We start from the raw sequence: 18122 nt of genomic DNA, 5'->3' as shown, positions 1-18122 counted from the left end.
ATCCATAAAAGACGGTACGACCTGTACTAGTAGACTTGTAGAATTATCCAGGTTACGTTCTTAATAAGGGCTTGACCGTATGGTAGAAAAGAGGTCAGCTACCATCGAAAGAGATCTTGAAAAGCAAACACCGTACGACATTCACTAGGAGGAAATAAATGTGCTGACCGTACGACGTCACTAGGAGGAATATGCTAACCATACGGTGCTCGTACAACATCACTAGGAGGAATATGCTAACCATATAGTGCTCACAGAAGGAAAGGTGCAGGTCGTACGGCACCAGAAACTAATACAAAAAGGAAACAGAAGTCCGTACGGCCTAGATAGAGTGTGACACAGCCAATTGTAAGAGGTAAATATGCCGTATGGACTAGGTCAAAATCCTGGAAGATTGAGTAGATTAGTACTGTACGCTATTGGCCATATGGCTGACACATAAGTATATTGTATGGACTGGAAGGAAGGACTGTAGTACAGACTTGAAGGACTGCCATATGACATAGAAGAAGGGTGATAAGAGAGGTTCTATTAAAAAAAAAAAAAAAGATGACAGATCAAAACAGTTCATAATGAATAACGTATGATACCGAAGGGAAGGGAAAGACATAAACAGGTAGTAAAACATAAGCAGTTGCCAGAAAGAGTATGGGAGTGGAAGAAAATCACAAAAATGGTGTGTTCCATGGACTTTTGTGTGAGTTTGAGAGTGCTAATTTGGTCTTGGCGGTGGGCACTACCCCTCGACCCCATTGGGGGCGATGCCCCCTAGACCCTTGGTCAGTTTAGTTATCAGTCGTGGGAAGTGTGACCAGTTGACGAGACCTAGAGCGAGGGAAGTGCCCCTCGACCCCATTGGGTAGACCTCCAATCAGTTCAATTATCAATCGTGGGAAGTGTGATCAGTTGATGAGACCTAGAGCTGCTGCAGGCATGGAGTGTTTGTATGTCAGAGGTGGGAAGGGCACTAGAGAAGCCTTTCAAGAGGGCTGCTACGCTTTGAGGCACTCGAAGTAGGTGTTTGGCGTGAGGCTATCTTGGTGGATGCATAGAGAGCTCGGAGGAGCTAATCATCCAGTTGGAGGCAGTAGAGCAACACTTGGCTCAGCGTACCCAGGCATTGGAAGTAGAGAAGGCGACATAGGTGGCTATCAAGGTCGGATTGTCTAAGGAGATAGTATTGTGTTAGTAGAGGCTACAGATGCAATGTGTTTTGGAGACCAGTTTGGTGTAGGCAGGAGAGGAGTGTGAATGTGATGTGATGGAAACAGATCTATCTTGTTATAGTTAGTCAGTTAATGTATTTCCTTTTGTTAATCTGTCTCAGATATTTTGTAATTGTCGTCTGGAGACGACTTTTCTTTTGGAGGGATGATGTTGTCGGTAAAATCTATATTGTAGCTGACGGGTAGAATAGTATTCGAAGAGGCGCATGATGGTTAAGTCACCCCTTTGTGAAGGTATATGTACGCCGTCCAGAATGGACTTTGGATCATAAGGAGAATTGTAATCATCATTGCAATCAAGCATATCAAATATTGTAGTATCTTCTGCATACATGCGAATAATAAAAGGAATACTTCTGTGTTACATGTTCTTGTCTATTGTCTAAATGCATTAATAAACTGTTTACCTTGTACGGTAAACAAATACACCTAGCATTTTCTCCCTCTATGGGCAAAGCAAAGTGGGACCAACCTTTTTGGGCAATGCAAGGTGGTAGTGTCCTTATTAACCTTCCTTCAGAGAAGGCTTGAGGTCTTAAACCTCTGCCAATTTCTGCAAGCAATGCAAGGTGGATTCATCCTCTGTGGGCATGCATGATGGACATTAGAGGAGTCCTTGATGATACCTTTTTATTCATCCTCTGTAGGCAATACGAGATGAATTCCATGGAAGGAGTCCATAATGCTTTTAGTATCCTCCCTAGCTAAGAGGGAGTGTTGATCACAACTAGATCAGATACTAGCCGAATTAGATCATTGGGCCCGTTTTTCAAATCAATTACATCATAGATGGTCTCATGTAAAGGGATGAAAGATAAATTTAAGTTGTAAATATTGGCAACAAAGAGGGTTGACTTGGCTGGAGGCAAAAGTCAAAATTAAAATATAAAATATATTGGCCCCAAAGGAGGCCGACCTTGTAATGAAAAGTGTAAAAGCCCTCATATATATGTGAGGCGTGTTATTGTAAACATACACATGAAAAATACCTGTGATATATGCTCTGACCTGCGAATTTCCTAAGGCAGTGATACAAATACTCTTGGTAGCAAATTCATAAAGCAGGAACATATGTACTCTTGCCAGCGAATTCAATCGGACAATGATATTTATACTCTTTGCAATGAATTCAATAAGGAAGTGATCCAGTGTAATTGTAAACAGCAGTAGCAGCAAACTACACCCAGATCAGGGCTGCGAATTATAACTGTGATTTATCAGGTCAGATCTAGACACATCTAATTATACAGTGGCGATACATTCTTGGTTGGCGATATTTATGATTTGCTTCATTGATCAGTAATCTTCAGCAAATCAATAACAGTGTGATATGTAAATTGATTGATAAAAGGGCAATAATAGATGATCTAATTTGGTGCTTGGTTTTTTCATCCAACTTGGAGGGTTTCCTAGGGTAATCATGTTGAGTAATTCTCTCTCTCTCTCTCTCTCTATTTTAATTTAGTGTTATTTCTGATCACCGAAATTAACAATGGGGATAGTCCTTATCGATAGGGAATTTGTCCTTGTGCTTGTAGGACCTCCATTTTGTCCCCCATGAAGCCAATTTTTCCAATTGAAGAGTAAGGAGCCCAAATTGACCCTGTGGACAATTAATTTCCACTACTCCCTATTTGTATGGGATTTCCACCTTGTCCCTATAGGGGTCGTTTTTTCTCTTGGAAAGTATAATGAAAAAATGAGTTGAAGTGTTGAGACCAAGAATGTCCCTATAGGGGTTTATTCTCCCCTTGGTGCGGTAGTGTTCAAGTGAAGTAAATATCCTTTTGAGGTTTGATTTCCCCCTTTTGGGAATGAATGAAAGAAACAAAGAAAATTTAAAGGAACTCATTTTTCCCTATGATGATTGAATTTCCACTAAGGGATAAGTGAAAGTTGTGAAACAATGATAAGGATCAGTCCCTATAATGATCGAATTTGCCTTTGAAGATATGATAGTGACTTTAAAATAAGTTCAAAGGTAAGTAAGATTAATTCCCTATATAGGCAGTGTTGGGACCAAAGCTAGGCATGACATAAAAATGATTGAAATACAACATAGTTTTTACCCTCATAGGCTTCGAATTTCCACAATATGGATTTTAGCAAGTTTAAATAGAACCTTCTCTAGAGGCATTGATTCTCCCTTGAAGGCTTGGTTGGCTTTGAACCGAAACTAAATAAGATAAAATAAAATGAAAATCAGTTTGCAGGAGTCCCATAATTTGAAGTGGCAAAAAAACAGTTTATCCCACATTGGCTGTGGAGATGCATGACAAAGACAAAAACCCTTTCAAAGACTACTCTAGGAGCTGGTGGCTAGTTCCTATAGAGAGGGAGGATATGATGACTATTTATTATAATTAATTCCTCCTTGGAGATATCTCCACCACTTTATACACTAGAGAATCTTGGTTGACATGTACAATTCATTGTTGCATCTCTACTATAAGCATTAAATTTCATGTTCCAACGACATTGCAGCTATAGACTGAATGACGTGTCCTCACACTTGACAGCTCACTAAATGAATGTAAGTTAGATGGTATGAAGTGTGTTCAGAGGGTCAATTAAAAGACAGTTCACATTCACTTAACCTCATCTTTGTAAAGTTATGCATACCTCACTAATGAAGATGATTGCTTTTCTTGGTAGCCTTTCTCTCCTGTCATATTCAAATGTGTATTCCTCTATCTTAATTATGCAGAGATGTATTGACCATAGTTGCATGGGTATTTGTACCCATACCTCTGGACGTGTACCTGGTTTTGGGTAACCAGTGGAGAGCATCATAGCTAAGGACCTTGATTTAAGATTCTTATTTTTGTTTCAGCTTTTTGTTTGTGTCTCAGCTTTCTGTTATCAAGCTTATTTCAATATGCAATCAGTTATCAGTTTGAAACTTTGATACAGTGATTGTATCACATTTCAATTTTGTGCTTTATCTTCAAGGTTAATGTTTGACAGTAAACTTTATTACTATTCTTGTTTTCAAAACTCAATGTCCTTATGTTTTCAATTTTCCTATAAATTATTGAATTATATTTAAAAAGAAATTGATGTTTTCAATTACCCCCATCTCCCATTTTGAAAACATAGCTGCATTGGTACCCATACCCATCTCCGAAGTACTCAGGTACCCTTGTCTTTGTGCAGCTATGGTATTGACATTAGCCAAAAGATATACTTAATTTAAAACTTCATGGGTTTTTAAGAATAATTCAAGTGCGAAAGGAAGCAATCATAAAAATAATATTTATCATTGTGCTGATATGATATTATGTGTCTCATGTATGACATATACTTTACACTCAGTGTGGATTGATTGTCTTTTTTGGTGTCAGCAACGGTGCACTCCTCCAATGCCTTGAAGGATGTTATTTCGAGGAAAAATTGCAAAAGGTTCCTTCTACCACTGATTAACTATTATTTTCCTCTATCACAACAATTCGATTTGAGATGATTTATGTTTTTCTCCATTTAAACCTATATTTTAGTTCACAATACCCTCGGAAACCTTTAACAGATCCTAGCTTAGTGGGATTCATTCATAACGTTTCTCCTTGTTGCAGGCAAATATTTTGATTGCATTTAACAACAAACCTGCTGCAGAAGCTGTTCCTTATTTTGAACAAGTGAGTGCTCTTCCAAGCATAACAAAATGGAATTAAGTAGGAAAATTCATATTCTGCACTTCAGGTTTAGGTTAGTAATGCCTGATTTCAAATGAAATTTTTATACTTTTTGTTTTTGAAGTTGACAAACATATAGTTACACAATCTTATTAATCTCTACTGGAACTAGCATAAAGTTGGCTGTAATACATGTCTTGAGATAATCTAGCAACGCTATTGGTTTACTCCTGTGTAACTTATCCAAGAATCTTTTACCCTTCCCTGTTTTTTGTTGGAAACTAGGAAATTTTATATTAAAGGTCATCAATATTTTGATGGCATTAGATATGCAACGATTATTTAGGCATTACTTTAGGTTGCCCATTTGTCTGAAGATGCAAACGTGAATAATCTCAGAATATAATGATATTCTCAGGAGTCGGTCGTTAATGTTTGTTAATGCTTTCAATCAATCTGAAGAAATGTTGAAATTCGTTTGAAGAAGATATATACTGATGATGCCAAATTTGAAAACCTATTTGTAAACTGTTAAAATTATAGCTTTAGTCGGTTTTGATTTGATCTGATATACATTGTTATTAGTAATCATCATTTCGTATATATACTTATCCATGTTAATAATATATATTATTTTATTTAATATTAATATATATATATATATATATATATATATATATATATATTATAGTACATAGTATATATATTATATTATATATATATATTGTTATGCATATTATTATTCATGTTAATATAATATTATTTAAAGATGATTACACCATAGAGACATGTCTCTTCTCATATTTATATGAGATCCAAATCTGCATTTGGAAATCATCAATTACAATGGCTATGGTTCTACATTTGCAAAAACGATCCCAAATTAATATGGTATCAGAGCAGGTTTCAGATTGCAAATGTAAGAAAGAGTAGAAAAGACATAGATATTATACCTCTGAGGGAAGCACATGCGGGTCATTTTGAAAGGATTAAAGATTAACAATATTGCAGAACATACAAACAAGGTGGTTTGAACATTTATTGGCATCGATAGTTGAAATTTTTTAGTAGATTTGGTTGCACCCCGATCTAATACAATCTGGGGAATTCAATTCTACTCCGAATAGAAAAGCTCAAATGCAAGTATTGGGTAAAATTCAGATGGATTTGACTTTACCCTATACAAGCAATGCCAAATGCATAGGCAAAGTCTTGAGTAGAAATTTGATTTTATTCCGAATAAATGAGGCCGAGTATAACATGACTATACGCTCAATAGATGAGGCCATGAGGATCAACCATACCTACGACAGAGAAAGATCGATGTAGGTCATAGATAGAACTTTGATCGTACCCTAAACAATTGAGGTCAGATGAACCCATTCACTGAACAACGACAAAGCCATGTCCAAAAGTGTGGATTTGGATGTCTAGATCTGACATGAACTTTTGACTTGAACTGTGACCCTCTGCAAATGCTGATTAAAGTCCTTGTAATGAGCTATCGACACTTGGTTGCTCATGAATCTTCAAATAGATGTCGACATAGACTTGCAGACAAATAACCAGTGCTAAAGATCACTAAGCCAACTATGAAATAAAAGATATATTATAAAGGGAATGACCGTATGAAGGTAGACATAGAAGGACATGAATAGAATGCCAGTTGTACACATGACATTGGTTTTTGATTAACAGGAAAATAGAAAGACGTGGAGTCGAGCAGTCCCAGCGCAGACCAAGCACAATGAGTACCGAAAGGATGATAGGAGAAAATACAAAATAAAAGGGACTTGGATATTAGGTTTAAAAGTTAGGTGTGATATAGTTGTTGTGAGGTTCTCACATCATCGCCCCAAAATTTTGGGGACTCCCTTTCTTTTCATCGCCTAAGCGAATTTTTTTTCGGAGTTGTCCAAAAGTTTTAATTTGGAAATTTTACGCTTTGGACACCTTCAGGTCAGGAGGGATGTGGTTGGATTTCTTTCTTCACCCGGTCTTAACTTGATTTTCCGGAACTTGTAATTTTATCCTTAGGCCAAACGATTTCAAAGATAACATTTTTTCGATGGTTAGAACAATACCCGATAGGATAAATTTACAAATTTTTGGACTAAGATGGATTTTGAAAATTGGATGTAATTGTATAATCTTGAGCATCTTCAAAATGAAATTCTTTAGATTTAATTGCTTTGGAAAATCTTAAATTTTTCGATGAAAAGGAAAATTTTGTGATAGTGAAATTAAATTGGAAAATCGATTTTGGATGCTAGAGAAAATGATTTATTTTGGAAAAAATTTAAAATTACATTGCAAAATGGAAAGTGGACTTAATTGCAAAATTTTACATTAAATTGGTTAAAATTGCCTAGAAGATTTTAAAATATTTAAAGAGGTTGGTGAATTAAAATTGAAATTCGATCTCAATCTGATTTTAATGATATTTTAATTACCAAAACATCATTAAATGAAATTTTTTTAACATCTCCAAGGCTTTCTTAATTTTATTTTGCAATTTTTCGTCCTAACAAGCAATTAAATGTACAAATTTCACTATAGGCAAAATTAATTTTGGCTTGGCATTTAAATTGGACCATTAATGAGACACTAATTTAATTGTTTTATCCTATAGGTGCTAGTCGGCCAGCTTGGAAGAGTGAAGGGAAAATGGTATAAGAGGGCTCCTCCCTCTCCCATCTTCTCATTCTATCACAACCTTCTTCTCTTTGGTGATTTTTTTCCCTTGGAACAGCCTTCATGCTTGGCGATTTCCTCTTAAAGGAGCAGATTTTCTATGCTTTGGCGATTTTGCAAGGGCGGATTTTGGTACTTAGCGATTTTTGAATAGATTTCAAGTGTTTGGCGATTTTTCCAAAAGAGAGCAGATCTGAATATTTTCATCCTTGGTATTTTTTTTCTCGAACTAGGGCTACAAATTTTTGCTCTAGACAATTAGAAGAGTAGATGTGGATACCTTCCCCTTGCTTGGCGATTTTAAAAAGGTGTGATTTTTTTCTTGCTAGAGAACTGCGATTTTAAGTTCAGATGTGGGCGACTTTACTTGGAGGAGGAAACACATGATCAAAACTCTGATTTTTGGCAGAGTGTGGGCAGTTTCAAAGAGGTTAAAATTCTGATTTTGCAAGGTGGCTTGAATTTTCAAAGTCTGATCTGAACTCCAAAAGGAGACTTGACTATTGGCAAAGGCAAAAATCAAGGTAAAATTCAATTCGTTTTAGAGCTGAAGATTGGTCTCAAAGGCGGATTTTACTCCTTGTTCTTGCTTGGTTTCGTTTCCCTTACGTTCTTGCATTCATCATCCACCACTTCATCATCCCATCTATAGGTTGAAGATTGGAGAGATAAGTGTAGATGTCATGATAGGACACTTGGCGAGGCAAAAATAAGCTAGACCACCCTAGGTTGAAGTGGGAGATATGTGTAGTCCATCTTAAGGTAATGGCGAGGCAGAAATAAGTGGTAGTCCCACCCTTAGGTTGAAGATTGGAGATTGATAAGTGTAGTGATAGGAATTGGCGAGGCAGAACTAAGTTAGATTTCATTGATAGAAAGAAGGTTGGAGATCGATAAGGGTAGTCCATGTCACTTAGAACGAAGGGGCAAAAAATAAGTGTTTAGGATGGTAGATGTTAGTGTAAGCAAGAACCTAAAAGGAACGAATACCAAAAAAGACAAGGAAGACATGATGTTTAAGATCACCTTTTCTCGAAAGTGAGGTGAATAAGTGATACCAATATCGGCATAGTAAACATGATACAGTTAAAGGACAGACTGAAGGAAGGACAATCCCCTATGGCAAAAAAGATATACAAAAGTGGAATTGTACATGCGATGACCTTCCCTCCTATCTTGCCTTGTCTAGAATTGGTAATGGAATATGCATCCCGGTTTCATTTGGTTAGTAAATCCATCATTTTTGATGAAGGGAAGAGGGTGTTAGCCAACATCGGTGGACAAGTGGTCAAAGAAGCATTCAATATCCCCCAGTACAAAAGCATGACAATAGTAATGATGGATTAGGCGGCTAAGTTATTCCAGGATAACTAGGACGCTTATTTCATTCATCTAAAGTAGGATTGGCTACATGAAGGCAACAAGGGAGTCACCAGATCATCAAGGCTTACTGTATCAGATTTCAAATCAGAGTATGGTGATCTCATTGTGCTTCTCAGTCGGATCATGGGCCTAGCTCAAGGTATGCAATTCGAAAACTAGATGTACTTCTTTATTGATGAAATTGAAAAAGGAAAAAGAAGATTTGATTGGGCTAGGATCATAAGCGAGAATCTAGAATTGCAACTTAGGATCGTACAAAATCAAAAACAATTCTATATGGCGTCCTATCTGTTCTATTTGATTGCGAGATTGTATGAAAATCTGGGACTTAGGGGCTTAGGAGTAATTGGCAATGGGTCGGGGCAATGTTTGGTGCATGAATGTTATCCATAGCTTCATTTGCACAACAAGAAGGACTATAAGATGTTTTGTGATGCTTTTGCCATGAAGACAGTAAGGGTATTACAAGGGACACCTACTAAAAGGCTTTCAAAGGCAGAACCAAAAGCCCAGAAGTATGGGAGTTGGTTCATCCAATTTTATTAGAGTAGTAGGAAGCACAGTTGGTCCCAAAAGACTTCCAAGGTACCCACTCGACAAGGTAGTTTTGATGGAATTGGCTAGGCAACTTGAGCATTATGATAGAATGATGAAACTCAAAGGTGAGACAGGAATTACCTTCTCATTTGGAATTGGCAATGATAGTTGCCCCAATCCTGTCACCTTTGCAGCTCTGGAGAAAGAATTGGAATGGTATCATCTAGCATGGTATAGAGCAAGGCAAGGATTTGATGCTAATGGTGTTATCAAGGCATCTCACGGAGATACATTTAAACATGTTCCTACTATAGAAGATTTTTGGGCCAATGCACGGGATGACTTTCACGTGAGAAAGCTAGCTTTCTCAAGATTGTCAGTGAACATGATGAGGGCAATTAGATGGAGAGGCCTTGATATTCCCGATCAACTGGAGGATGATGAAAATGTGTTGAGAGAAGATTATAATATAGTGGAGGGAACAAAGTTGAATCCAATGGATTGGAATGATCATACAGAATCCTTCCTTGGAGGCGGTTACAGGGGCAGTTGATTTGCACACTGAGTCGTCGTACAATGGGAAATTGAGGAAATTACAAAGTCAAAAGGTACACCTTACTTATGAAAAAATGAAACCAAAGGAAGGTCCAACAGAATCAGTTGAACAGAAAGGTAGAGGAAGTAGCCAATAGCAAGGAACAGTTAGAATTAAGATGAGAGGTTTGGAAGTTGAAAAGGGTAAAGAACATCAGGAACCTCCAACAAAGAGACAAAATGCAACGCCATCAAGGGAGAGCATAGTTGAAGCTAGAGGCCAAGAAGATAATACAAGTGGACAAGGGGCCATGGTAGAGGTGAGCTCTGATTCAGAATCAAGTGGTTACAGTGACAGCACCGAGTACTCTCCTCTCTTAGAGAATCAACATGGAGATGACATGACAGTTACTAATGAAGAAGAAGATGGACCAATTGATATTGAGCAAGTAAGCTAGGTGCCTAAGGCCGTTGGTGATGATCGGCTAATCAAACCAAATCTAGATTTGGGGAGATGCATTGCACCACTATCGTTAAGGAAAATGCTTATGCCGAGAGGCAAGTTAGTGACTGTTCAAACAGTTGAAGACATCCAAGGATTAATAGAAATGGTGATAGCAAGAACCAGAAACAAATTGCAGAAACAATGGCAAAGGTAATCAGGAGCGACAATGATGGTCACCGAAAGGTTCAGATTGCTATACCAACGTTAACAAGGCATTGGATGAAATTGTAGCTCAGGAATATGAGACAGTTGAGGATAACTCGGAAAGAATCACGGATGACATGGAATGTGAGGAGATTCAGGAAGGCATCGTTTCAATCAGAGAAAGGTTGAGGAAGGCAAATGAAAGGATTGAAAAGTTGGAGGCCGAGAACAAGTATTGGAGAGATTGCCAAACTATCCAACAGTTGCACCAGGCAACCCTTCCTCAAGATAGTGGGAGCAACATAGAAGACATATCGACTCAGCTGCCTGAAGTCAGGGATTGGATCCATGATATAATCCAAGATGGGCAAAATTTCTTGCCTTTTGTTGTCTCGACATTCAAGTCATTGGTGGCTGTTAGTGATAAATTTAGAAGATTTGAAGGTGAGTGGAAGGATTTCCTTCCAATCAAGGACTTAGCCATTCCCAGGCTACAAACATTCATTGAGCTACCAGAGAAATATTTGGAAAGAGCCAAGTTGGTAGACGTCGGAGGATTGAGTACGGTGGAGTCTTGGTTTGATGCATTGACTACCAGATTGAGAATACTTGAAGAAGTACGGAATGAGATTGCACAACATAGCCTAGGTATTGACATTTTCATTTCAACCATGATGAGTGATGTTGGGGCTGTGCTTGATTTTGAAGATATGAAAGTGGAGAGGATCAATGAGACAAAATTTGGATTGAGGTTGGATGAGTTGGGGAAGGTTGCCATCAAGAAGAAACATTTGGGCACCTTCGCCTCCCTTAATGCCTTTATCGGATACGCGAAAGAATATGAGAAGGATCATGAGAAAACATTGCAAGCAGCGAGCAACATGATGAATTCAGCAGAGCTCAAGATGAAATGTACACATTGCCCTCCCATGAAGGAAGTCAACGACAAGCTAGCCAAGTTCATCACTTTGGCTAAAAAGATGAAAGAAAGGGGTAGAACTATATTAGAAGATCATTTGATGTAAGCCCAAGTGGCAAATTCTCGTTTTTCTTGGGTAGGATAGGTGTCTGTTTCTGATTGGCTACCATTTTGGTGCCTTCTCATTGGTTGCCACTTTTCCTTTTTTTTCATTGGTCCATTGATGAGGTGGCATCTTCTCATTGGCCGATGGGGTGGCAACCCTAATTAGGGTTGCTAGGATCCAATTTGAATTGTTGGTTTTGCCTCTTTATCTCTACCATTGGTTGTAAATTTTGGCCTCTATATAAGGCCATTTGCTCTCTTTTGTAAAGGGTTGAAGAAAATTGTTGCTAAAATAATGCCAAAATCACTTTTCTTTCTCATTGTTGTGACTTGTATGGTGATTAAGAACTTTTGGTGTTGTTGCATGGTTTCTACTTCCAATAGTTAGAATAAGATTTTCTTTGAAGTTGCTAAAGTAGATTTCATTTCAAGAAGGTTGTTAAGTAGAGAGAAAAGTAGATGGATAGTTGCATGGTAGTATTAGTGGATGTTTGATAGGGATCTATAACTAGGCCACTAGCATCCTAGCGGCTTATTGGGAAGCCTTGTGTGGTAAACTAGTTCCTTTCCCTTGAATCATTGCATCTATGGAGGTAGAGGTGCTAGTTAACTTTCATTAGATTCGATCCCCGTCCATTTGCTAATCTTTCCATTCATAGGAGGAGTAGAATAACAAGTAGTATAGTATTTGGAGTTTTGAAGAAGGTTAGGAAGGTATAAGTCATTAGAATATTCAACCTCCATCACCATCACCATCTCCGTCAACATCATCTGGAACTCATACAAAACCATCGTCACCATCATCCCACTAAAGTCCAAGTTGTCCTCAAACAAATGGCGTAAGGCCGCCTACGTGATTACCAACAAATCACATCGATATACTGTGTTAGTATCCATAGGTGTAAGGAACATTGGAGTTTTGCTTGTCTTCATGAGTATTAACTTTTCAAGAGGGGAATTGAGGATTTGATATTCCATATCAGGTGTTCAATTGCTATATGTTATGTAGTGGTACAAAGCTGACATCAATAATAGTCAATGTAGAACCCGCACAAAGTAGAGACACGAGGAAATCACCGTAGGTAGAGGATAGTAACAGAGATGTCACATTCAATGCCAAAGGTCAATGAGACCACTCACCCTAGACAAGGACGACGGGTAAAATTGGGTAACGAGACCCCAATCGATGGTCAAACGACTGAGGAGACCATTTGTGAAACATAGAGTGTTGGGACCTTTTAAACTTAGGTAACATATTCTCCTTGTTAAGGCAACAAACATATATAATCCTCTTAATATTATAAAATGATAATAGGAAAATGTTTATATAAATATAGGAGCAATAATGTAATAAATAATTTTGTTGGATTACAATAGAAATAGAATGAAACTCAAAGATTATTTGATATATGAGTATGAGTTAGAATTGTTAGTAATTATTAAAAGTGTGAATTGATAACCAATAGAGGATGCATTCATATGTTATTTAATTATACTTTGATAAATATTAATTTCTATAAGATATGATACATGTAAATAACAATAATTGTGTATTATTGTTATATAATAAATTGGTAATATAAATATTTAATTTTTGCAATTGTGATAAGCAATAATATAAATATAAATATAAGTGAATGTATATAGATTAAAGATATATACTTAGAAGATTGAATATATATATGTATATATATGTTCGAAGTATATATTTAACTTAGATCTTTATCTATATTAGATTGGAATGATATTATATCATTATGCATAATTATTCTTGTGTATTATGTTAGTCTCTCTCTTATTCTTTTATTTTCATATGTACTATAATAGTTATTTGCCTTGATCTTTTCCGAGAATGTTATTGCAGGAAAGGGATGAGTACAAGTGGAGGCATGTGTTTTATCTTTTCTGAGAATGTTATTGCAAGAAAATGAAGAGTACAAATGGAGGCATCTATTAAGGCGTCTCATCATCAAGCATAGAGAAAAGTGAAGAAGAGCTCGGGGCATATAATTATTAAGACATTCAGAAGTGAGGGTTTCACCATATATATTATCGAAGAAGCATGATCAAGATAAATAAATAAAAAATGAGAAATAAATCTATCACTTGGCAAGAAGCAAAGTCCTACGAAGGTACATAATTACAAACGCAATGAGAATACAAGTTGGAGTGGAAACTTATAATGATAAAATTGAAGGAAGAGAGAACTATGGGTCGTGCATGGGAATAATAAAAGGGCTCAATGCATCGGGAGGATAATTTCACAATAAAAGGAGACAAAATAACAAGGATGAACGAACTTGAAGGAGTGCGAAAAGAACTTTTGTAAGGTAAGTATGATTATTTAATTGGAAGAGTATCAATTGAATTACTCCATTTATAAAGTTATGTTAATGTTTATGATAATATTACTTGGAATAGAACTCTAATAATATTATCAGGTATATGAAATAATTCATAATGGTAAATATTGAATAATATAAATATTATTTTTTAATAATAAGAATAAGATAATAATATCGTTTGATGATAGAGATGAAATTATTTGTTTCAATATTATTATTATGGGGTATTCAATAGTGGAGTTTAATAAAAAAAATGTTACTAAATGTAATAGTAATATAATCTCTTATGAGTATAAGTGAAAATAAATTAAAGTATATCTTTAATTTAGATATTTATCTATATTGCATTGGAATGATCTTATATTATTATACAAAATTATTTATTATCCTTGATTATTTTATTTAATCGATGAAGTCTCTATCTTATTTGTATTTTTTGTATATACTATAAGAGCCATGTATGTTGATCTTTGCCTTCTAGAATGTTACTATAGTAAGAAGGAGATTGCGATTTAGAGGGAAACTAACATTTCATTAGAGGCAACCTTGAAAGAGAGGAAGCAAATAGAGGAAACATGAAAGATCCCCAATAGATGCCCTTGCTGATCTGCTGTAGTTTTTAAATTAATAAACTATATTTTCCTGTGATTTCTTTGATGGTCTTTGAGAATAGACAGAAGTTGCAGAAGGTTTTGTTTTTGTTTTGTGTTTTTTGATAGTTTTCACAATAGTAATGAATAATGAACAATAAACATGAGAGGAGACTGAAAATAAATAAGAACATAGAGCCAAATCAGAATTGCTATAAATCGTACCAGGTAGATTTCTGATTTATAAAGCCAAATAATAAATCCAATGCAGTTCCAAGGAGCTTACATCCAACAATGATGCTAAACTGCTGCAAATGGCAGCCGTAAGACTGCAAGGAATCACGTCCTAGCTGAAAGAATCAATCTGTAACGCTGAAACCATAAATCTGCAACCTGAATCCACAATAAAGAATGGTGTACTCTATCCCTGATAGCAACGTACACTGTTTGAAGAATCCAATGCCAATAATTGCTGAGGGCTACGTCCCAGCCAATCCAGAACCTGGGGTTTGCGTCCCAGATGAAGAATTGCTCTATCAGAGCCAATTCACAAAAATAAGTTTTTCAATATGCAAAAGATAATCTTAGAATGAAGCTTCCATCACCTTATAACCCCCTCTTAATTGCAAATTGAACCCTAAGTGTCTTCAAGTGGTGTTGTGTAGTGAAAATGTTATAATTTCTTATTTTAAAGTGGTCATGTTACTAGAAAATGACCTTTTTCCTCATAGATAGAATTCCGTTCACTGAAATGCCCTGAGACCAAAGAGAAAGATTTAGAAAATTTTGAGACCTTTCCAACGAGCTATCACACCATAGGATGCGCATCCAAATGAGGCCAAAAAACCCCTTATTACTCCAAAATGGCTAAAACTTAACCTTATTTAATTTATTTAATCACCAACTTAGGAAATATTTAAATATATTAAAATATTTCTCAAATGGTCCCAAAAGGCCCAAAATGACCAATCAAACATGAATCTGACCTTGTCACCTGTCTGTGACTAATGCCGGACAAGATGTGTCAACTGGTAGTCCATCTCTAAAATCTAGGGATGCTCCTAAAAAGTAGGAGACAGCCCCAATCAACCAAAATGGAGTCCCAATGACTCCCCTGTTGTGTGCACCACTGAGAGAACTGTCACTGAACTGGGAGTTCCTCCTAAAAAATAGGAATGCCTCCTAAAAAATAGGAGATGCACTCTAAGTCTCCAAAACGTTCGCCGAGGTCTCCAAATGCCTCCTAGACCACTCCTAGTCAATCCTTACAAATTAGGAATCCCTCCTAAATTGTAGGAAACTGTTGTCTACTGCTCCAAACTACTTGGGAAGCTCATGCATGACTCTCAAAGTCCTTGGGTTGGTTCCCTCTATGCTTTGCGGGCCTATGGGAACTAGATAATAGACCAACCCTGCTAGAAATGTTGTCACTAAGGAAGGGCAGAAATTGGGGACATGACAAAACATGTATTCTGAAGAGTAAAACATATACGATCTCCTTAAAACTAAGGTAAACCCTACTACATATCAAAGTGAAAGGTGAGAAATATTCTACAAGGAAAGACCCTCTTGAAATTGGAAAATTAGATAGAATAAAAGCCTCTGTATAGAGGGAACTTTACATACTCACATGAAGGAGATGATGATATGAGGAATAACAACAATGATGGATCATTCATGGAAGCAAAACTTCAATATATTCCTCTAAACATGAATTGCATAGAACAAAATTATCGCTCATGAGAACTAAGGATCACTAACAATGTTGATGGAATGAGTGGGAATTTCACATTGTGGGGGGAATAATAACCAATGTTTCATTCCCATTGGTTGACAAAAGTCTATATAGAGACATCATCTTATTTGATACATATGGACCTTCATTGGAGCAACTTGTATCAAGAACATTAATGTGTAGATAAGTATTTATTATCTTTGAGTATTATATTTACTTGCTTATTGTAGTCTCTCTCTTATTTGTAATTCTACACATACTATAAGAGTTATTTACCTTGATCTTTTCCTTTGTATCTCAATTTGATCTTCTAGGAAAAGAAGAATGACACATTAGGCAGGTATAGTAGCTTAAAAGAATTTATGATCAGGTTGGATAAAGTGAGGCTCTTGAAGCAAATACCTTTGATGATTGAGATTATGAGTATCCTTCTACATTAAGAGGGAGTATGATACTTCTTTGAAGGCAATGATGATTGACATTATGAGTATCCTTCTACATTAAGAGGGAGTATGACACTTCTTTGAAAGCAACACAAAGCTGAGAAAATTGATACTCAAAGGGAGTCTAGAAATACATGTCTCTAACTGCATGATTTTGATGGGCCCACTCCTATGTATATCACGAGGAAGTGATGACTTATCACTAGAAAATTAGATATCAGGTTCAGAGTGAGCCTAACAAGAATCCTTGGGGAAGAGAGTCTCTAAGGGAGTAACTATTGGACCTGACTTCCCAAGATCTTTGTTTAGAGGGAGAATTTTTTGAGGTGCAATCCTTTGTGAATGATATCTTCTTTATGAGGAGAAGTTCTAAGTGAAACTCCTTGTAATACATTCTTCTTTGTGAGAGAAAATTAAGGTGGAAGCCTTTGTACCATCCTTTGACTAGGTTCATGGTGGTTACTATTTCACATATGATATGTAATGAAAGGTGATGATCTTTCGCTGACATATATAAACATTAGGTAATGATTGTAAAATGACGATCTTATAAATGGTAGACCTATTATCATGACAGAGTTCATTAAATTGTTGTCCCAGAGTGCTAGAAGTCATGATAATGAATAAACAGAACGTAACCATTGTAAGGTGGCGATCTTATAAATGGTAGACCTGTTATCATGGTTCTTTGGGCCGTATTTTGCTGGACACTATGATAACCAACTCATCATGCTTCTTTGGGCCGGATCTTGTCGGACACCATGACATAGTTACTATTACAGACCACACTTAAGGTGGTTTTTAAGCATATATTAAAGTTATGGAATTTAGTTCAATTGTGTGTTATAAAAGGTGAGATGATACCTCTTCATATACTTGAGAGCATAATGTGTTCTATATCAATCCTCCCTAACTAAGAGGGAGTGTTAAAATCATAGCTTTAGTCGGATTGATTTAATCTAATATACATTATTGTTATTGGTAATCATCATTTCGTATATATACTTATCCATGTTGATAATATATATTATTGTATATAATACATATATATCATAGTGTATATATATATATATATATATATATTATATTATATATATTGTTATACATATTATTATGATTCATGTTAATATAATATTATTTAAATGATGATTACACCATAGAGAGATGTCTCTTCATGAGACATGTCTCCTCTCATATTTATATGAGATCCAAATCTGCATTTGGAAAGCATCAATTATAATGGTTATGATTCTACATTTGCAGAAACTATCCTAAATTAACATAAACCTAATCATGTGCTAATTCAACAACATATCAATAGAGCTCCTTT

General features: G+C 36.2%; 1 protein-coding gene across 4 annotated transcripts in view; it reads left to right on the top strand.

Annotated features, from left to right (window-relative positions):
- The window catches only part of LOC149572454 (initiation factor 4F subunit (DUF1350)), a 197014-nt gene that overhangs the window by 107746 nt on the left and 71146 nt on the right, over positions 1-18122 (top strand). For all 4 annotated transcript variants that reach the window (XM_089813607.1, XM_089813605.1, XM_089813608.1 and 1 more), the window contains 2 exons: positions 4571-4628; positions 4799-4861. In XM_089813607.1, the coding sequence (XP_089669733.1) occupies positions 4571-4628; positions 4799-4861 (121 nt within the window). The remainder of the gene's footprint in view (positions 1-4570; positions 4629-4798; positions 4862-18122) is intronic.

This window comes from Cupressus sempervirens, chromosome 2 (genome assembly GCF_028749045.1).
Source record: "Cupressus sempervirens isolate cs-2001-9-10 chromosome 2, ASM2874904v1, whole genome shotgun sequence".
Classification (NCBI taxonomy): Eukaryota; Viridiplantae; Streptophyta; class Pinopsida; order Cupressales; family Cupressaceae; genus Cupressus; species Cupressus sempervirens.
The sequence above is the reverse complement of the archived record's forward strand: the minus strand, read 5'-3'. Positions and strand labels throughout refer to the sequence as shown.